Consider the following 21,981-nt stretch of genomic DNA (forward strand, 5'->3'; position numbering starts at 1 on the left):
GCTGCGGGGAAGTGCAACTGCAGTTTGTCGAAAGTCCCTCAATTGAAATTATTAACATCAAATATGAACTCAAATGATGGCCTATTACACTATGTGTATATATTACTACTGAACTATATTTGTCGATGAATTAATGTGTACGTCATGTTGAGGGGGATGTTATCAAATGACAATAATCACACATCATAATTACGTTTCCTACCAACTAAGTATCAGAAAGTACAGCAAGTACAGTCTTTGTTCCATTACTATATATTATATTATATAGTATATTATATATATTGTAATGTTACGTATATATATATATATATATATATAAATACGTATATCTAACTAATACTTATCACAAATGTAAAATAACTCTAAATGCCCTTTTTTATTAGAAAGCTGTCTCAGTAAAATTCAAGTTTCAAGACATTTATTGTCATATGTATAGTTTAAACGGTTACTCTGTACAAGGACATTTTTATTTTGCTATGCCCTCCTTCCACAAAACTACAGATGTCAAAAATAGAGTATATATATAATACATGTATACATTTTTTTTCTTTTTACACAGTTGCCTCTGAAGCTGGTAAAATTAGTCTATAGATATATTTCTTTTTGGATGTATATTTTTTCTGCATGTAATTATTGCTCTTCTATGATTCTTTAAGATAGAAATGCATTAGTGTTTCCTGCTAGGTTGACAATCCTGTAATTTGCCCCATTTAATACCAGTGTTTAGTTGAGCTGAGTACACCGTAGTCTGTCTACATTGTCAGTCTGGGAAAGCAGCAGCTCCACCCTGTGTTCACTCTCATGAGGTGGAGCCAAACAAGGCTTCTTCTGGGCTGTTTTCTATGCTCAGTGTTTTACTGGAAAAGCACTTTGTGATCTGTGCCGACGTGCCACTAAAAATGGACTATCGTGAGATGATCCCGTGTGATGTGGGAGGTGTGTTGAGTGAGCGCACACTGTTGGGACTTTCCCCACACGGTAGCAAAAGGGCTGGAGACGCGCATCCCCCTCAGCGGCGAGTGACTCAGTACCACTCACTGCACAACGAGGATCGATTTAGTCCACAGTGTAGAGCACTGAGTGTGCGGCATGAGACATGAGAGGCATACCAGCGAACCGACGCAGCACATTTCACACACACACATAAGCTCAAGTGCCAGTTTAATCAAGTAATACGGATTTACAGGCAGATCTCAAGAAAATAACAGCAACATCATTCATTTTGAACCTACAAGTGGATTTGAAACATCAATATATTTTAATCATAGCATTGTGATGGTTTTAAGGTATGCTAAAACAACATACATAAGAGCATTTTCTAATTGGTATCTTTAGTACATTTAGCACATTTGGCTGCTAGTAAGTGTTCTTCCACTCAAATTAAATGAAAGCCTTTTTCAATGTTTCTGTAGGTTTTTTGTCTCTTTTAAAGCTGCTCAATGTAGAATTCAGAGTACATCCATATCCACACGGCTCAGCTAGCAGCTAACGGGGATAACAGTGCTAACTTTATGTCTGCTATCTCATGCAGTAATTCTAGTGATGCACGTGGATGTGAAATGCAAACACAGACGGAAATTGAAACAAAACTCAGAAGATCGGCAGCAGTGTGACGCCATAATCATTTTCTGGCTCCTGTATATAGAACTTTCAATTAAATGCACGAATCACTGGATTAGATGCATTTTCAAGGTGGTTATCATTCACAAAGTCACACACAGACGATTAAATATATTCAGGGAATGTTCGGGCCGAATATTCATTAATTCACACTCCGACTTCAGTGTGTTTCGTCTGGATTTCATCATCTCACAGGATGAGGGATCGTTGAATTGGTGCCACAGTCAATGTACTCAAAGGTGTCCAGAGACAGCTGCTCGGTGTGAGAGAGATAGGAAATGTTCATCGTCATTCTGGGGAGGACAAAGACGACAAGACATTTATTAGGGACTGCGTGTCTTCATAATGTTTTAAAGCAGCACTCATCAATAGAAACAATGACTTAAGTAATGTGGCTCTGCAGAGTGCTTTATTTTAAAAGCTATACAAGATGGAAGCAGAAATACCTCCTCTCTCAAAACAGAAGTAATAACTAGAAAGCCAAATTTATTTTGTGGTTAAAAGCCACTTATTCTGGAGTGAAGTCTAAACATAGAAACAGACCTCTTGCGTGCCTGTTGCTTCACCTCAAAGAAACATTTCACATATCGAGATCTGACCCTCTTCTTCGGAGAGCTTGTGTTTTGCCTTCGCGGTTTGTCACACGTGCTTTGAAGAAGCCGCCTCCTCCGTTAGTCATTTCAAGGAGACACTTACTGCAGCTCCAGAAATAAGGTGTGAATCTTGATGGTGCTCGACTTGCAGTAGGCGCTGAAACAGACAAACGCAGCAGATGAATTCGGACGCACAAACAATAATGATGGACATGGTATTGCATCCTCGCGTCATTTCTGACTTACTTTAGGCCTTTATCCGTAACAGGCAGGTCAATTTTAAAGGTGTACTGCAAACAAAGAAATGGGTTTTAGGGCAAACGCATCAGCAGCGTATTTTTTCATTATTTTTTTTTGCGTAACACAAATCCTCCCACGTGAAACTCACCGACTTCACCGAGCGGGCTTGCATGGTGGTCATGTTGGTGATCTTGGATGTGCCGACCACGGCCCTGGAGATCAGACCCTGAACGCTGAACTCCACGATCTGAACCGGGACGAAGTTCTCGTTGGTGACGTTGATGAGATTCTGGGAGGGGGGGGGAAACGCACACCCGGTCAGGTGAACACACCAACGCACCTTCCCGTCGTTAAGAATGAACTTTGCCCTTCAGGTGACTGCGAGCTGTCATGTGAACGCGACACAGTGTTGTGACAAGCACACGAAACATGGGATGCTTAAGGAAGATTTTCGGTTTTTGTTATTTTACTCTTCATTTAGTTTTTTTAAATAATAAGAAAATGTATTTTCCATGAAGGAATTGTTAGCTTAGCTTAGCGTAGACAAAGGGGGAAATAGCTAGCACGCTAAATAATATTTCTATTATATATATATATATAAAAAAAATGTAAAAGATTTAAAAAATACATATATATATATAGTTTTTTTATTAATATAGAAATATATATATAACAATGGAGAAAGATGTGGAGACATAAAAAGCAATAATCCAGTTTTCAGGGTTTATAGTTCCTCAGTAATAGATTTACTGTTTTTGTTTTTCCTAACTCACTATTTATTATTATTATAGCTCATGTTCATGCAATAGGAAGCCTCTGTTTGGGGGCTTTTAAGGGCACAATACTGCAGCAGGTGCCGGTCCCCTCCTTACTGTGCCATAGACACGAAAACACATGCCCATACTTCCTCTGCAAAGCGGTCACAAGACATCGGAGACGGGGCAAAGCTTTCCACGCCAGCCGTCTGACTCACGGTGACCTCCATGTCGACGGTATCCGGGGTGAAGTACACCATGACGGACAGCACGGACACGGGCGCCAGGGTGACGCTCCGGGGGAAGACGAAGAAGAGGATCAGGCAGCACAGGAAGAGACACACCACCATGGAGATGCACACGTACAGCTTCCTGAGGCACAAACATGGGCCATAATGAAAAACGTATTCCGTCTTCCGGAATTCCGTATTCCGACAGAGAAGTCACCTGACCTCTTACACCTACTCTCTTCCTTCGCTCTGTCACTCAGTCCCTCTCCTCCTACTCACAAAGCCGGCAATCACCTTGACTACATCTTTACTAGAAACTGCTCTACCACTAACCTCTCTGTAACTCCACTTCATGTGTCTGATCACTTCTTCATCTCTTACTCCCTTCCACTCTCTACAACTAACAAACCTCCCTCATTGACTAACTCTATACCGGCTCGTCGCAATATTCGCTCCCTCTCTCCCTCCTCGCTGGCATCCTCTGTTCTATCAGCTCTCCCTTCAACTGACTCCTTCTCACTCTTGCATCCGAACGCTGCTGCAGAGTCTCTCCTCTCAACTCTTTCCTCCTCTCTTGACTCTCTCTGCCCTCTTACGACACGACGGACTGGCAAATCCCCTCCGGCTCCGTGGCTGTCTCAACCGGTCCGTGCCATGAGAGCCACCATGCGAGCGTCGGAAAGGAAATGGCGTAAATATAAACGACCTGAGGACCTGCTCGAATTTCAATCTCTCCTCTCCTCGTTTTCTGCTTCTATCTCTGCTGCCAAAAGCGCTTTCTACCAATCCAAAATCGAATCCTCATTCTCCAACCCCAAACAACTCTTCTCGATCTTCTCCAATCTCCTCGAACCCCCTACCCCTCCTCCCCCCTCCACCCTTCTTCCAGGAGACTTTGTCAACTACTTCACCAAGAAAATAGCTGACATACGCTCCTCCTTCTCAAACCCACCTCCTACTTCTCGCGTCCCACCGACCTCGCCTCTTTCGCCCTCACTTTCCTCTTTCACCGCCCTCTCTCCCAACCAAATTCTTACCCTAGCAACCTCTGCCCGTCCGACCACCTGCCCTCTTGACCCCATTCCATCACATTTTCTACAATCTATTGCACCCGACCTTCTTCCGTTCCTCACCTGTCTCATCAACAACGCTCTGATATCTGGCTGTTTTCCCAATTCTCTGAAGGAGGCAAGAGTCAACCCTCTCCTTAAGAAACCCACCCTCAACCCTTCTGAAGAAAACAACTACAGACCGGTCTCTCTTCTTCCCTTTTTGTCCAAAACCCTTGAACGTGCTATCTTTAATCAACTCTCCTCTTATCTCCACTGTAACAACCTCCTTGACCCCCACCAGTCAGGTTTCAAGGCAGGCCACTCTACAGAGACTGCTCTCCTTGCTGTCTCTGAGCAACTCCACACTGCTAGAGCCGCCTCTCTCTCCTCTGTCCTCATCCTTCTGGACCTCTCTGCTGCATTTGACACGGTCAACCACCAGATCCTTATTTCCTCCCTTCAGGAACTTGGTGTCACAGGCTCTGCTCTCTCTCTTCTCTCGTCCTACCTCGATGGCCGCACCTACCGGGTAACCTGGCGAGGATCTGTGTCGGAACCTTGTCCTCTTACTACTGGAGTTCCTCAGGGTTCCGTGCTGGGTCCCCTCCTGTTTTCGCTTTACACAAACTCTCTTGGCGCTGTCATTCGCTCGCATGGCTTCTCTTACCACAGCTATGCTGATGACACCCAACTAATTCTCTCCTTCCCTCACTCGGACACCCAGGTGGCGGCTCGGATCTCTGCCTGTCTAACTGACATCTCTCAGTGGATGTCCGCCCACCATCTGAAAATCAACCCCGACAAGACTGAACTACTTCTCTTTCCCGGAAAAGATTCGCTTACCCAGGACCTGACAGTCAACTTTGGGAACTCCGTACTAACGCCCACCTCGACCGCTAAGAACCTCGGCGTCACACTCGACAGCCAACTCTCCCTGACTCCCAACATTGCCGCGACAACGCGATCCTGTAGATACACGCTCTACAACATCAGGAGAATACGTCCCCTTCTCACTCAGAAGGCAGCGCAGGTACTGATTCAGGCTCTTGTCATCTCCCGCCTGGACTACTGCAACTCCCTCCTGGCTGGTCTCCCTGCCACCGCCATTCGACCTCTGCAGCTCATTCAGAATGCAGCAGCTCGACTGGTCTTCAACCTTCCGAAATTCTCCCACACTACTCCACTCCTCCGCTCTCTTCACTGGCTACCGGTGGCCGCCCGCATCCAGTTCAAAACATTGGTGCTCACGTACCATGCTGTGAATGGATCGGGTCCAGCTTACATCCAGGACATGGTCAAACCCTACATCCCAACCCGCACTCTCCGCTCTGCATCTGCAAAACTACTCGTCCCTCCCTCACTGAGAGCAAAACACTCGACTAGGTCTCGACTCTTCGCTGTCCTTGCGCCGAAATGGTGGAACGAGCTCTCTGAAGACATCAGGACCGCAGAGAGCCTTCACATCTTCCACCGCAAACTAAAGACACACCTCTTCAGACTCTACCTCGACTAAAGACTAACAAATTGTAGCACTTAAATTGTACTTGTAACGTCACTCATCTATAGCAAATTGTAAATTGGCTTATTTGAGGAAATTTCACTTTCTTGTTTCTTGTTCTCCTGAGTTTGTACCCTATGGTTGAATGCACTTATTGTACGTCGCTTTGGATAAAAGCGTCAGCTAAATGACATGTAATGTAATGTAATGTAATGTCTTGTTAGAACACTTTGGCTTTAATATTACATTGTAACATCTTTTATACATGTTTTTGTTCTCTAAAGAAGTGGTTCCAAAACAGGGGTTGCAAGGATATTTTGATTTATTTTTATATATATACACAGTATATAATCAGTCAGGCTTCAAGGCCATTCCACAGAGACTGCTCTGCTTGCTGTCTCAGAGCTGCACACTGCTAGAGCCGCCTCGCTCTCCTCATCCTTCTGGTCCTCTCTGCTGCATTTGTCAAGGTCCTTATTTCCTCCCTTCAGGAACTTGGTGTCTCAGGCTCTGCTCTCTCCCTTCTCTCGTCCTACCTCGACGGCCGCAACTACCGGGTCACCTGGCTGGGATCTGTGTCGGAACCTTGTCCTCTTACTACTGAAGTTCGCCCACTCGGCGTGACACTCGACAGCCAACTTTCCCTGACTCCCAACATCACTGCGACAACACGATGCTGTAGATACACGCTCTACAACATCAGGAGAATACGTCCTCTTCTCACTCAGAAGGCAGCCCAGGTACTGATTCAGGCTCTTGTCAGCTCCCGCCTGGGCTACTGCAACTCGCTCCTCGCAGGTCAGCAACACTCTGCATCTGCAAAACTGCTCGTCCCTCCCCCCCTTTGCTGTCCTTGCTCCGAAATGGTGGAACGAGCTCTCTGAAGACATCAGGACCGCAGAGAGCCTTCACATCTTCCGCCGCAAACTAAAGACACACCTCTTCAGACTCTCCCTCGACTAAAAGACTAACAAATTGTAGCACTTAAATTGTACTTGTAACGTCACTCATCTATAGCAAATTGGCTTATTTGAGGAAATTGCACTTTCTTGTTCTTCCGAGTTTGTCTCTTTATGGATGAATGCACTTATTGTAACTCGCTTTGGATGAAAGCGTCTGCTAAATGACATGTAATGTAATAGGGCGCATGTTCCTCACTTACGTGCGTCTGGGTTTCAGCCTCGCATCGTTACACGGTATTACAGCCACCAGCTGGTCGTGGACTGTCGATACAGAAAAAGAGAAGAATGATCTCCTTCCGGAGTTTTGTTTTTTTACAATTCAGAGAGATAAACTATATGTACAGATATAAACCTGTCAGGGTGCGTGGAAGGCCGGGAAGGTGGGACTCAGACGCAGAGTTTTTTGGGAACCAAAAGGGACTTTAATAGTCAAAAAGGGTTTTCAAAAGCAAAAGGCCAAGGGGCAAAAACGGAGACAGGAACCAGGAATGAGGACGAGGACAGGGACTTCCAACATTGAACAATGACACGACAAGTGTCAACAGTCACACATGGCTTAAATACACTAGGGAGGTGCAGGTGATTGGACACAGGTGGAAACAATCATGACATGACAGACAATCACAGGGGATGACAGGACAAGGCAGGAAGTGACGTTACCGAGGGAGAGGCAAGAAACTACAAAATAAAACAGGACATGAACCCAAACCGTGACCAAAACCCCGTATTTAGCTTTTTCTTACCTCATTTAAGTTCTTAAGCCTGTTACATATCAAACTTGCATTCAACTGACGTTTAAACATATTGTGTATGCGTCATATTGTCAGTTTGTCATGTTGCATTTTCTACACGATAGCTTAAACAAGATTTTGATCAGTTGCCTTTTGGTAAGGCGTTAAAGCTGCTTAAAAATGCAATCTTAAGATAATTTTTTTAATGCAACAAACCCCCCAACAAACCTCTGGGAATTGTCCCGATGCCTCGACACGTTGGGCAGTTGTCTGCCGATTGTCTGTTAATGGCGCCGTACGGCGTATTCAGCGTCCTCGCGGTCTCCATCCCGTAGGTCAGATCTGGTCCCTCTGTGCTTCAGCTGCGTTACGCTGGTGAAACCATGATACTTTCATCCAAAGGAAAAGTCCCGTCTGCAGAACCAAAACGGGACAGGAAATGTAAAATGCATCAAACAGCCTAATTAGAGTATAGACCTTGTGCAGCACTGCAGAGATGTCCTTAAATATTGCACGTTGACGTATGACGAAGAATTCTTGAAGTTGAAAAACAATTAAAACACAGTAGAGCATTTCTTTTTTGATCAAACGACCTCGAGTAGACAGGACTGCTCTACAACAACCTTTAAATGGCATATAAAAGTCTTGTGCTTCATGTTGAGGTGTGAGCAAAGTCCACACAGTGTGAGGAGACACCTCCAGTTACTTTGTTTTGTGGCTCTGTTGCATCTGAACGTGTGATGACTAACCGGAAGAAGTGCACAAGTCTTTACATTAAGTAAAAGTAGAAATGTCATTGTTTATACTCCGTTACCCTTGAAAGTCCTGATTTTAAAATGTAAATTCAGTAAAAGTATCATTAAAAAGAATGAGTCATTTTAAAGTTAAAGTTATTATATAATGTTACACTTCTTCACTTCTGCCTGCGAGTATTACAGTAGTTTACTTATGTGGATACGACTGTGTGGCACCGCAATTCATGTTCCAAATAGATGAAGTAGAGTGAAAAGGACAATATTTACCTCTGAAATGTATTGAAGTAGAAGCATATAGTAGGGAAACTTAATAAAGTACATTGCATTTGTACTAAGGTTATGCACTTGACTAAAAGTGCTCAGTCATAGATTTCAACACTTCATTTCACAAGATTAGAAGATGCATTTAAAGATTTTCTCAAAATGCTGTTCCCTTACATTTAGATTCTCTGAATAACTTAGAAAGAGTTTAGGCTACTAACACAATTATAACTATATTCTCTTAAAAACATACAGGATATTCTCCTTTAACACTGTTGTCTGGCCTCTTCTGGATGAAATGAGTATTTTCTTCCAATAGAAGCACTGAATCATTCTGCTTTCACAACAACGTGAGCTCATGAAACCTGAGATGAACTCAGTAGAACAAATAAATGAAGGAAAAGAGCGTTTACAGCAGCCACCGTGAACATTGGAGTTATTGTTTATTTAATCATGGCAGCTAAACACATTTCTTTAAATATGATGTATTATTATTGAGTTATCAAACTAGCAGTTCAGACCAGCTACTGTAACAAAGTGCCGCATTAACACCGATGCAGGAATAAAGTTTAACCACATAAGAATAACAGAACAACGGGTCTTTCTTTCTGCTTTATAAGGACTTTAACCGGAGCGACATCTGCTGCAGGTCTTTATTGAAGTATCTGAACCGCGGATTGTAACCATCGATCAGCTTTTAGATCTCAAACCTTCCCCCTTTCTTCTCCAAGCAGCGTGGACACAGACGACATGTTTACATCCGGCGACACAAACAACAACAACAACAACAACAACAACAGCAACACGCTCGCAGCAGAATTCACTCACCGAAAAGCGAACCATCCGCACCGGAAGCTTCTTTCCGATCCGACGGTACAAACGCGGAATTAGCGCCGATGCGAACTCGAGGGTCCGCCAGCAGACGCGGTGGGAGGCGCACTTCCTGTTTCTCTGGGCTGAAGAGCTGCAACTTTCCTTCTGCAGCACCGACGCGACTAGATGTGACGGAGTTGGATATCAGCACGCAGATGATCGGACACAGCAATCAATGAAAGGATGCTTAAATGTCCGAATGGTATTCGTGCACTTAATCAGGCATTTTATTTGTACTGTAATTATGGAGAACTGAAGAGGAGTCAAGCATACGGGAATAAAGCACGTGAAATGTGTTCCACATTGAATAAATGCTCCAATATAGCCTTTACAAATTATAGTTTGATCAAGGTATTCCTATTTTTACTCTGGGAATATTTTCAATTAAGCACCTTTAGAATAGAGTATTCTTAGATTATAATACTTACACTTTTACTTACGTGCTTCTTCTTAGAAGTGTCCAGATGAGCAATAAAGCCTCAGCGTTTGCCGGGGTTGTTAAAAATAAAAAAATGTAACCAAACGTCGTGAAAAATGCAGCACAGCCAGCAGCGTAAGGTGTGCAACCTGTGTACTTTAGACACCACTCAGTCGACCTGGTACAGGCTGTACCGCATATAAAGGCGCGTGTGTGAAGTGTGACATTTGTCGTTAACAGAACAGAGAAGAGGCGAGACAGAGCTGTGCAAATAGTTTATTGGCGGATTGACAATAGAAGGGAATTTAATGTATAGACTCTGCCAGAGGAATAATTGGACAAGCATAGTAATATATATTCAGAATTATTCTCTAGCGCATGATTCTTTAAAAAGGATGAACAAGCAACAGAGGAAAACATGGTTATAAATAATCCTCAACCGCACAAACACACCAGTAATAAAAAAGAAAAGAAAAAAAGAACTAGACACTAACTGGAATCTGCACACTCACACCACAAATGTCAAATCACCACGTGTATATTTCTGTAAAGTAATGATCATAAAGGCAGTTTAATGAAATCAAAAGACTTGGTTTCACTGTGAGGGTGAAGAATGTGTAGTTTAGTTTGTGACGTCTCGGATTGGGTTAGTGTGTAAATGATTCTCAGTTGAATGAAGACAATGAAGATGCAGGCGGGGGGAGAGGGCAAGGGGGGGGGGGGGGGCGTTGAGCGATGCGACGCCAAGCGGACATCTTCTACCACGACTGTGCTAAGACCACGAGAACACGACTCACCTCTACAGCCTCTACAGCCTCTACCTGTCATGCAGGTGTCTCCTAGAAAGCAGTAGAAAACATCCCGAAAGTCCCGAAAGCGGTGATCCGCTCGGACGGTTTTTGAATACATTCCACATGTCAACGTCTAAAATAACAGTACTCTGATACAGAAAAAGATTGCATTGTTAAGGGTAGATTTCACTACGATAAATCAAAAGAAACGCCTTTTAAATATTAGTTTGTTCTCGCTGCCGACCCCCCTCGACACCCGAAGCGGCTCCAGTAGCTCAACGAGGAGAGCTGGCTGCTCGGAACCTTTTTTTTTTTTTTCATGACATTCAACAATATTGATATTTCATTGCTCTATTTGTGAGGAGAATCTAGCAAAGCCCTGTCAGAAGAATCGGTTATTATTATTTTTTTTTTTAATATCAGCGCCGAGGGGAAGCTGCAACGACAGCCACACGAACACGGAGATGAAGAGCTGAGACGCACACACTTGTAGCTCCGGCTGCCACACAAAGGGCTCCGAGGCCCCCAGGTTCAACCACTATTCACACTAATTTACATGTATGTGTGTGTGTGTGTGTGTGTGCGCGCTGTGTGGGTGTGGTTCATTTTTGTCAAAATGTGAAAGCTAATTAAAAAAAAAAAAAAGGCAGAAGAAGCCATTCATTCGTTCTTTTCTGTAACTTTTGTTAATTTCCTTTTGTACTCTTGGTCCAAACAGAGCAGCCCCCCCCCCCCTTTTGGTAAATCAGTTGCACCGATAAATTCTTTGTCTCTCCTTCATATTATTAAACCTAAAGCTAAACACTGGAAAAGGGTGAGAGATGCGCAGGTTTTTAACGTAAATGTTCTCTTTAGATTATGCCCCCCCCCCCCACTACTCCCCTCAGTGCAGCGCGTTGAGCGCCTTGTTGTGGCCGTCCTCGGTCATCTGCACCAGCTCGTTGACGGTGTGCAGCAGGCTGTAGCCGTGCTTCCTCAGCAGCTGCTGGTTGAGCCGCTGGTCTCTGAAGCCCATCTCAAGCAGCATGGCCATCAGGGAGGGGTCCTGCCTGGTGGCCGGGTCGATGCCTCGCTGGAAAGGGAGGGGGGGGGGTGATGATGACGTCGATGCATGTTTGCCTTTTGTGTTGAAGATGTTTCCAATTCACCAAAACCAGTCGGACTGGAAACCGGCTTTACGGTTTCATGACGCGTTTCTTTTTATTGTCTTAAAGGGAACTGGTTCTAAAAGCAGCAGGAAGTGAAGCGCTCTTTATAAATGAATTCATATGGATGAAAATGTATTCACGCTGTATGCATTTTCTTTAACTAAACTACTTCTTAAACTATATACAGAAATGCATAGACTTAATTGCAATAAAAATATATAGTAAATACATATGTACAAACCAAATAGATTTTAATGTTTTCCAGCCTGACGTCCAGCCTGACTTGCCGATATAACAGCATTTTTTTTTTTAGATCTGTTTCTAACGTGCAGAAGGGAGGGTTTCCGTGGGACGTACCTGTATGGAGCAGTTCGGTCCAGTGAAGAGAGCCTTGTACGCGGACGCTGCCACAGAGAGGGCCCCCTTGACGAGTCCCTCCGTGATGCCTCCTTGTCCCCTTGTATAAAGACAGGGATGTGGTTATTAGGTGTTACGCAACAGGATGTCTTCTTTTAAAACCAAACGCACAGACATGATTTCACACGCATGTCTTGGCGCTGGTTACACAAACTCTTTGTTAGAGTAATATCGGATCAGGTTGCCGCATTAAAAGATGATGGAACTGAAGGAGACACTAAAGCAGGAAGTTCATTTCACTTGCTGTAATGCACCTCGGCTGCAAAGCGTTGCTGGGTCTGGGGTTATATGTCTCAAAGGCACTGGATGCTGAGCCCGCTGATCTGGACAGACCGGATGACACTGCAGAGAAAAGGGGAAATAACACAAACACGCGTAATATGAGAGGAGGAGAAACAGGGCATTCTGCAGATTGAAGAAATCCTGCATGCTATCTCACTTCCTGTCTCCCTACAAGGGGCTAAATGCGTTTCCTTTATGTAGCACCTGAAAAAACAACAGACATAATAATGCTGCTGATGATACTCACCATTTAGGTGGACCCTTGGCTGGTGTGGCTCATATGGATCACGGGCTGGAGGACTGGGGTCCTCAGACAGGTACAGTGCCTCAGACCTGAAATGAATAATGACAATAACCCGTTTGCCGGTTGCAGTGGGGAGATCCAGCGAATCAAAGAGGATGTAAATCTCTTTTGAAAGCAAAGCAGTGACGGGTTGAAATGTTTTTTGTATTTTGTGATTATACATATATTTTCCGCCATGCACGGGGACCCTTCGAGGATCTCACCTGGGTGAGTAGAGGGCCGGTGGGGGTCGCGGGAGGTCGGGCAGCGGCGGCGGCGGCGGTGGAACCACTTCCGGTGTGAGCGTCACGGCGTCCAGCGTCTGGGAGGCACACAGCATCTGGTTCACGCTGCTGTGGCTCGGCGGGACAAGCGGAGGCCACGAGTCCGCAGCTGAATCCTTGGCGTCGACCGCCTCCTGCTGCCTCCCTCGCAGCGGTGCCTCCTGGGAGACTGACTCCTCCTCCTCCTCCTCCTCCTCTTCCTCTTCCTCCTCCTCCTCCTCCTCCACCTCGTCCTGCTGTTCCTCGTCCAGGTCGGCTGAGGTCACCTCGGCTGCGTCGGCGTCGGGCTGCGACATGGCGGAGCTGTACATGGACTCGCCCAGAGGCCGGCTGGTGTCGAAGCAATCCGGGAGGACGATGATGTAATCGTCGCAAGAAGAGACAGAGGAGGTCTGGCTGCTGACCTGAGACACATGAGGAGGAGATGGTGGACGTCGTTACGGGAGCACGATCAGCAATCTTTGCCGTGGAGGGGAACTAACATTCATCGCTGCTTGATAAATGTATTATCCAGTTAGTATATAAAGGGTTTGAAACTTCACCTCCTCCCATTCTTCTCCTTTGGTTCCACCATCTTCTTTGTGCTCCATGTCGTGCATGTCCTCAGGGACCAGGACCTCTTCCTCCTCGATGTCATGATCTGAACTGATGTGCAGGTCTTCATTTGCTGGTTCCAGCAGAAGAACTGAAGGTCAAAACAAGAAAATGCACATTGAAAAATTGCAGGGGTAGCTGCAATCAACTCATTGACACAAAAGGTTAGTGTAACTTAATCAACCGCAATCGAGGTTCCCACGATTCTCACGAAGCGATTTACAGGGTTCTTGCACCATTTCAAAAGTAAAATTGAATGCTTTTTAAGACCTCAAAAAATATAATTTAAGACCCCAAAATGTCACAATTTTTTTGGAATACGCAATTTATTGCCTCCTACAATGGAAATCAAAACTTGTTTAACACACACTTGTTACAGCCGACTTGAGAGGTGGCGTCTGAACTTGTAACGTCGTGCTGCAAACAATGCAGGGATTAACCTGGCCCCGCTATGGCTAGCTGCTGCAACGTATCGCTGGTGCTTTCATGTGCGACTCGACGGCTTTCAGCCCCGTGGTCCCTAATGAAAAGGTCTTTTTGCATAGTTTACACATTGCCTCATTGTTGTTTTCAATCCTCACACCGACAACCGTGTAATGGCGACACGCAGCCTGACGTCAGCGTCTGTAGCCGACGTACCGTAAACAGCTTTTAAATTGCGGAGACTCGTTTCGCACAATACTAAATTAATCAACTATTAGATGTTTTACGATGCGCCACTGTGCTTTCTCGGCGTCATTAAGCGCACCGGCAAAAAAAATAATACCTACAGCAACTTTACATGAAATTTAAGACAATTTAAGACCTTAATTACCCGAATTTTAATTGAAGACATTAAGACTTTTTAAGGACCCGCGGGAACCCTGATTTAGGTCAAGCCTGTTTTTCTCAAATATGTTTCGTTCAACAAAACAGAAATAAATACTGGTAAAAATGGTTAAAAAAAATGGTAAAAATGGAGAAATATTTTTTTTTTAAATCCTGGTAGAGTAGCATCCTGGAAGGGTCCTCTGACCTGGCCTGATCTCATCTCCCTGGGTGACCCGGCCGAGAGGCGGAGCTGAACTTTCAAGTCTAACGGCGCAGATCTCCTCGCTTCCTTCTTGCACCGTCTCCATCTTCTCAGCCTCGAAGGCCCTCTCGAAGCAGAAGCTGGTGCCCCGGGAAACCACTGGAAATTCATAAAAAAGACGTAGCTCATCGTACTGCAACCTTTCCATCACAACGCACCGTGCTGTACTAACGTAAAGGTTTAGGGGCTCCTCACCCTGTGGTTTGTGGGGGCTGTGCTGGGCCCTGCGAGGGGGTCTGTGATCGGGGGCCTCCTCCAAGGCCAGCGAGCGGATGACCGTCTCGCAGAGGAACTGGGCTCCACTGATCTCCTCCTCGCGGTCCTCCTCCTGGCCCTCAGGCACACTCTGCTGCCTCACTTTGACTCCTAGACAACATATCAAATATGTAGATTTATTTAGGTGGCATTTCTTTGACCAACAGCAGCTCACTTCACATCTGGCCGGTTGTATCACTCACTGCACCCTCAGGCGGTCTTACCAAAAAGATTCCTGACCCCCGTGACCTCGGCTTCTTCTCTAATCCGCGCAGTGATGTCCTTCTCCAAAACTGGTGCATCATGGGGCAGAGGGGATATGCAGGGAGTCAGGTCTAAAAAGAAGGTGGACACGCACAGTGTTTGAACCACAGAAAGGGCTCATCTTTATTTGTGTGTAGCATTAATCTTTCCTATATAATCCATGGCAGATGCAAAATGATTAAACAGCAGGTTCCTGCAGCCTAATTCCTTCCCGGTGTTTAAAGCCTGATGTATCACTTACCCTCAGGTGTGTTGTTTGGAACCTTCTCCAGCTCTTGCACAATATTTATATCCAGCAATTCGAACGACAGCAGATCCTAAAACAACAGAAGACAGGCAGTATGACCGCTGATCAGTTCCTCGGGAGCACTGGCCGAGTTCTGCGTGTGCCGGGAAGCCCGACATCTGCGAGCGTGCACCTGTGCGGTCAGCAGGTCCACGGAGGGGAAGTAGTAGTCCTCGTGGTTCAGGTCTACCGGCAGACCTGGGCCGCTGTCCTGGGCGCTGCCCTCCTGCTCCTTCACCACCACCACCTCCTTCTTCTCCTCCCCCACCTCCTCCTCCTCCTCCTTTTGCGGCGCACACAAGAATGGCATCATGAGTAGCGCTCAGAAAGGAGATCCACCGTTATGATTTAAAGCGTAACACACAAGCGGCCCTTTAAGGATTGCAGTATTTCTTCAAACCCAAAACATCCAAGTTTACATGAAATGTTTCCTTTGTTACGCTGGAACAAGGAAGCACACAGACTAACTAATGCTACCATCTTCACGTGGTATTTAGATACTTTAAAGTAAGTATTCATGGTGGAAGAAGTACTCTGATCCTTATCTTACAAGTGACCATACAATGTTAAAAAAAGGTTTTGCAGAAAATGCTTTCAATAGAAATATTTTTAAAAACTGGAATCAGCAGAAAGGATGTACTCAAAGTATAAAATGACTACTCGTCATGTACTAAATGTCTCCTGAGCAGAATTTGACGGCTGCAGCTGGTCGTCCACTGGTTTTAAAGCAAGAGGTCAGTATATTTTAAGGGGTCAACAGATAAATCTGTAGGGCTGCGAGATGATTGAGCAGAAAAACTCAACTCATCTGGAACGTTTGAGTATCAAAAGTCTTCCACCCAGTTTAAAGCACATTCAGGATTATTTCACTTTTTCAGTTCAGCCCCTCAGACAGTTTTTAATTATATACTTGAGTGGATGATGAAAATTACTTTCTGCTCTACTTTTCATTTGTACGTTTCGACATAATTTAAGTTGCCAGATGTCATTTTGATGATTACTTGAACCATCGATGCTCATCAAGGGGCCGGTGTAGTGAGCTTTGTCTCTATACAGCCAACACAACTTGAACAGTCAATGTGTCTCTGCATTTAGAACTACTTTAAAAAAAGAAAACATTTTAATAATCTTATGTAAAGTTAAATATTATTCTGCTAAGTAAAGGAAAAAAAGAACTCCCTTTGAGTAAAAGTAAAAGTATAGAGTTCAATGAAAGCGAAAAGATCAAGTAGTACATACCTCCAATTTCTGCTTAGCTACAGTACTCGTGTAAATGTCCTTGGTAACTTTCCACCACTGCTAAATAAACCCAGTTCAAGTCGCATGAACCTTAATTCTGCCTCTGCATTATAGCGAGAGATAAATGAGTTGATTTGACTGTTGTGCACCGTGTGTTGATGGTTAAATAGTTCTTTTTGACCAGTACGTGATGAAATGTAGAAGTATAAAAGCGGCATAAAAATGATCAGGTTATACTTGCGTCCAGAACTTGAGTGAGTCTACTTAATAATAATAATAATAATAATAATAACAGTAATGAAGCTGTGATGCAGTCGGTCGCGGCTCTCGCTGCGGCTGTACTGGGTGTCGTCGGGTATCAAGACTTGCCGGTCGTTCGCTCTGATGCCCGAGTGCCTCGCGGCCGTCGCCGGCGTCGACCACGATGCTGCACCAGACGCGCGGGCCGAACTGACAGCCGCAGTGCGCCAGCCGCCAGTGGGAGGTGTACGTCCCCTCCGTCACGGGAGCGGCGAAGGCCACGCTGACCACGCCCACTTGTCCCGGCAGCAGCAAGGGGACCGGCACCTCCCTCCTGTCCCCTGACGCCAGGCCGAGGTTTCCCCACATGAACACTAGCTGGGTGCACGTACACACACACGCGCGCACACACACACACACACACACACACAAAACACAAAAAAAAAAGTAGGAATACAGACGTGCAGACAAAATAACACGGCAGGAAAGTAATAAATCGCTTGAGGCAAGGGACATCAACACGCGCGCACGCACACACACACACACACAAAATCATACACTCACACATTTGAATGAAGACGAAGACTTGAAACCAAAACGCAGCTGAACTCAAATGACAAACATCCCGGAGAGAAGCGGCATTAGTTGTATTAGGCCGCGTAAGACATCGTAGCTGGCGTTAGAGGAGAAGAAGTAGGCAATGAGCTGAGTGGGGACTCAGAGTGGAAGTGAAGCAGGGGAGTGGGGGGGTAAGGGGGGAGGGATGGGGGATGGCGGCAGAGAGAGTGTGGAGCTGTCCTCTCGGCGGGTGGGAGGGGGTACCTTGGTCTCTGCGGTCCAGCTGATAGTGCCTGAGTTCCTCATCTTCCAGTACTTGATGAACTTGGTTCCGGGCTCCAGACGGGTGCCGTCCGGCAGATTTTCATCCAGAAACAAGGCGGCCATAGTGGAAACCAAGGACGTGTTCGAGACCCCGGGACCCCTAGTTTCAAGTGTACAGAGCATTGTTGAAAATAGCCCTGGTTTCTTATAACAGCCAAAAGCAGGACCCCAGATTTTTTGCAGCTGAAAAGCATTTTTTTTCTAAAGCAGCAGCTGCAGCAGCAGTTTTCACATTGAGGTAGTTCCAACATTTTCCACCACCCCAGAGCAGCCAGCGACACACTCATACAGACTAGATTACAAAGATGGCATATTTTTGATTTCTTTTTCTTGAAAAAAACAAAAACAAAAAGACTTTATTGCATCCATGCTGGGTCCGAGGTACCCAGCACTGTCGGACGCCCTTCCGAGGAGGCGCTTACTCTGGACTGGAGGCCTGGGGATCGGGGACCGGGGCGGGGGCGGGACCTGAGGCTGTTTCTGAGGCGGCGGGGGGGGACATTGCCGGGACCTGCGTGGACGCGGAGGCCACGTTACTCAGGTTGCCTCTGCCTGAGGTGGAGGGCCCGCTCCACTGCAGCCCCCTCTTCTCCAGTCTCAGTTTCTTCTTGATTTCCTTCACTTCAGCTCTTAGCTGCCTCCTTTCAGCTTTGAGGCGCTGTCGCTCGGCCTTGCGCACTGTCCTGTCTCCTCGCCTTGGGAACCTGGTTTGAAATGTCATCAGGAACACCTATTTGTTGACTATCAAAAGTTTATTTTCCAAGAACAAAACAGGTACACACGCATGATTCAGCATTACAGTAATCTAGCTTCTAAAACATATCTGCAGTCCTTCTTTGCATCTATTCTTATTTATGTTTTGCTCCATTTTATGCAGACGTGACAGCAAAACGAAGGGGGGGGAGGGGGGTGGTGGCACTGATGCAAAGTACAAATGTCTTATAGTTTCAAGAAGTTGGGAGATTGATCCTCGGTTCTTGGAGGGTGGGGGGGGGGGGGGGTGTTTACCTCAACTCTCCCGACATTCCATGCTCAGGGATGGAGAGAGGTGTCTTGGTTCTCACAAGGTTGTGGCTGGGGTCATGGCTGTGTCTGCACATCTCACACAGGATGCAGGACGGGCACACACTGGAAGGGAAACACGCTGTGTGAGGCGTGACGCTGAGGAGGCGGCTCAAAGGACAAAGAACATAAACAGATAACGAACTCATAAGAAGGACACGCAGGTCAAATTGTTATCATAGACTGTATGTATGTGTGTAATATATATATATATATATATATATATATATATATATATATATATATATATATATGTATGTTTGACTCTAAATGGACCTCAATTTACCAAATAATCCTCACGCTGTATGTCAGAAGACTTGAAACTAGAGATTGAGACCATAAACTCATGTTTACTGAGGAAATAAATCAAGAGAGGAGTCATTTCCTTACTTCTACACAACCTGATGGTCGACAGAGAGAATGCTGGTTCACATTGAATTAGCGTCACACTTCTGAACCGCCCGTCAACCCCCTGAATTTGATATAAGCCCCGTCGCTTCCATTGGATCCTTTCCCATTGAATTCCGCCGTGTTTCTACCTGCACTTGTACGCCCCTTCCGAGGTGAGTTTGTTGCAGCTGCTGCAGTTTGGGGTGTAGCCGAGGGATCCAGTTGAGGTGGCGGGGCCTGGCCGGGGCCCTGTAGGGCCGCTGCTCGCCGCGCTGGCCTCAAGGGGCCCGTCAGAAGACTTGTGGGTGCAACACTGGCCGGAGAAGTCACTGCACATCCTCTCCACCACCTCTTTCACCACCTCATCTTTAAACTATGAGAACCAGAGTTTATGTTATTAGAAGCCAAACGCGGCCGAATTGTGCACAAACTAAAAACATATCATTCTAAATCTTGCCTTATCCATGTATGACCTAAACCACATCGGAGGTGGTTCATCTTCTGGCTTGTTCCCCTTGTTGTCCTTCACTGTGACCTGTGTCCAAACACATCAGGCTGGCATCAAAAACATGCACCTTTTGAATAATTACACACAAATTGAGAAAACAACTGCTGTAAAAATAACAGTGAACTGTCCTCTTTGATTTGAGGCTGTAACTACATAGTTAAGCCAATGCATTCAAAATACTAGCAGAATGCTAAGAGAGGTTATAGGAGGAAGAAGAAGGAGAATAGAATTGGCGTGGTTCCTTACAGCTTCTCTCTCTGGGGTGACCTGTGTGCCCTTGTCCACCGTTTTGACCCGTGATGGATAAGGTGGAGCAGGGCGCAGGTCTCCCTTCAGCTCCTTCACCTCAGTCTTCGGCGGGCCTCCGCAGGCCTGACCTTTCATCTTGTACACGTTCATGTGCAACTGGTTCCCCTGCTTCTCGGCACTCTGAGGGGGAAAGCGGGCGTCAAACACCGACACAAATGTGGAGGCAGCCACACCAGAACAAGTACACATTTGTACTAAAGGACCCACACAGGATGCATCATGTAAACATGATGTATAAAGATATATTTTGTATTGTGCTTACAGAGTGTTTTGTTTCCTATCTAAATTAATAACTGACTTTTACTAATGTCACTTAAACGTTTAACATTTCCCGTATTCTTGCTATTTGCACCTGTGTAGTGATATTGTTATGTGCGGTTGGGTTTAATCTAGTCTTAACTATTTAGAAAGTGTCACAGTACCTTGATGGCTTCTTCATATTCATCTGAAATGAAAACAAATGCAACAGTGAGTTTCTTGGTGATCATTGTTTTATTGTAAGTATTGCACAGTGTTTTTTCCTTTTTTTTCTCTAAGCAGCTATAACAGTGATAATAAACAAAGTGGTATCCTCACCTTGACTGTTTATACAAATCTGAAATAAGAGAGAGAATGAGTTAATTAACCCCATTATTTTGCAATAAATGTCAAAACACACTGTGGAAGAATTACTTTTACTAAAATAGTACTGATATTTTTCCTTCATTGTGAAGAATGGTAAGATTTAGAATAATATCACATATTATATTACTGGATTATGGTTAATGATTGCGTATAATAGAGAAGAAGTGCAACGTTTTAGATAAAACATATCTGCTATTTTTAATGTATTGTATATTTGTGTTGTTCTGTGGCGCTCATTAGCCAACTCTGGTATGTTCACAAAACGTAAATATAGATGTCTTTGTGTGTATAATATATATATATATATATATATATATATATATATATATATATATATATATATACACACACACTGATGATTAAATCCATCTCTAATAACACACTTTACACAAAAATGTACGTGTAAAAAGTACGTGTATTTTTAAAACATTGTACACAACACGTACTTTGTCACATTCCAACCATTGGTAGACACGCACACACATTTGAACACACTCCCTTACCTCCTCGTTGTCCTCATCGAAGTATTTGACTTGAAAGTGGTTGATTCCAAAAGACGCTTTGATCTGAAATATCAAATCCACAGTTAATATCAGACGTGAACTTTTGTCCCGCTCGCGCGTGATACAAAAACACACATTGCGGGCACGCGGAGGAAAAAGCGACTGTACGAACGAACAGTATCGCAAACTGTGGCCCTGTCGCGTTTGCCGAATCCTCAAAAGGATCCCTACGTCGCGTACATGGCGTCGCCACAGCATGCGAGCGTCGCGCGGCGGCTCTATTGTTTACGCGTGCAGGCCACGTCCGGGCCTGCTTCTCACCAAACTGCGCCAGCGTTTAGCCCCTCGGCTAGCGGCAGCTCACCCAGGCTTCAACGGACTCCCACTCCAGCTTGTCCAGATCCTGAGCCAGAAACCTCTTCACGTTGCCCCGGAAGTTCACTTTGATTGTAACAGGCAGCCCCATGTCGGCCGTTTATGCGCAGGTAACGGATGTCATTTGCGGTGACGCCGGCCTATTTGATCCCCGCTGCCCTCGACTGTCTTTTCTTGTTTACATC

General features: G+C 45.2%; 2 protein-coding genes across 3 annotated transcripts; both read right to left on the minus strand.

The window, feature by feature from the left end:
- Positions 1-1,144: 1,144 nt before the first annotated feature.
- On the minus strand, positions 1,145-10,253 carry tmem106a (transmembrane protein 106A). Of its 2 annotated transcripts, none has more exons than XM_040176893.2 (9): positions 10,011-10,253; positions 9,526-9,692; positions 7,910-8,095; positions 7,151-7,211; positions 3,427-3,580; positions 2,602-2,742; positions 2,460-2,503; positions 2,317-2,370; positions 1,145-1,913 (listed from the first exon to the last, which is right to left on the minus strand). In XM_040176893.2, exons 3-9 carry the CDS (start codon positions 8,007-8,009, stop codon positions 1,805-1,807), a joined length of 663 nt encoding a protein of 220 aa, XP_040032827.2. In that variant the 5' UTR covers positions 8,010-8,095; positions 9,526-9,692; positions 10,011-10,253; the 3' UTR covers positions 1,145-1,804. The 2 variants fall into 2 exon arrangements, with proteins under 2 accessions (XP_040032827.2, XP_077959220.1); XM_078103094.1 differs by having other exon boundaries at positions 9,999-10,168.
- On the minus strand, positions 10,253-21,927 carry nbr1a (NBR1 autophagy cargo receptor a). The gene is made up of 22 exons (XM_078103095.1): positions 21,786-21,927; positions 21,422-21,484; positions 20,871-20,889; positions 20,717-20,739; positions 20,232-20,414; positions 19,935-20,012; positions 19,627-19,850; positions 19,034-19,153; positions 18,448-18,729; positions 17,966-18,125; positions 17,273-17,521; positions 15,798-15,944; positions 15,620-15,695; positions 15,339-15,449; positions 15,055-15,225; positions 14,803-14,958; positions 13,736-13,878; positions 13,134-13,597; positions 12,874-12,959; positions 12,599-12,686; positions 12,285-12,384; positions 10,253-11,851 (listed from the first exon to the last, which is right to left on the minus strand). The coding sequence occupies exons 1-22, from the start codon at positions 21,885-21,887 to the stop codon at positions 11,663-11,665; spliced, it is 3,234 nt and encodes a 1,077-aa protein (XP_077959221.1). The 5' UTR covers positions 21,888-21,927; the 3' UTR covers positions 10,253-11,662.
- Between the last annotated feature and the right edge of the window lie 54 nt (positions 21,928-21,981).

This window comes from Gasterosteus aculeatus, chromosome 5 (genome assembly GCF_964276395.1).
Source record: "Gasterosteus aculeatus chromosome 5, fGasAcu3.hap1.1, whole genome shotgun sequence".
In the NCBI taxonomy this organism is placed as follows: Eukaryota; Metazoa; Chordata; class Actinopteri; order Perciformes; family Gasterosteidae; genus Gasterosteus; species Gasterosteus aculeatus.

Bases quoted from the DNA above. Each gene is read 5' to 3' on its own strand.
- tmem106a (XM_040176893.2), bottom strand. From the start codon at position 8,009: ATGGAGACCGCGAGGACGCTGAATACGCCGTACGGCGCCATTAACAGA. The intron at 3,581-7,150 runs GTAAGTGAGGAA...TTTGTGCCTCAG, and splicing joins AGGCTGAAACCCAGACGCAC to GAAGCTGTACGTGTGCATCT. The intron at 1,914-2,316 runs GTAAGTGTCTCC...TGTCCTCCCCAG, and splicing joins ACCTTATTTCTGGAGCTGCA to AATGACGATGAACATTTCCT.
- nbr1a (XM_078103095.1), bottom strand. From the start codon at position 21,887: ATGGGGCTGCCTGTTACAATCAAAGTGAACTTCCGGGGCAACGTGAAG. The intron at 15,226-15,338 runs GTAAGACCGCCT...TATGTTGTCTAG, and splicing joins GGGGGTCAGGAATCTTTTTG to GAGTCAAAGTGAGGCAGCAG. The intron at 12,385-12,598 runs GTGCATTACAGC...TCTTTATACAAG, and splicing joins AGCAACGCTTTGCAGCCGAG to GGGACAAGGAGGCATCACGG.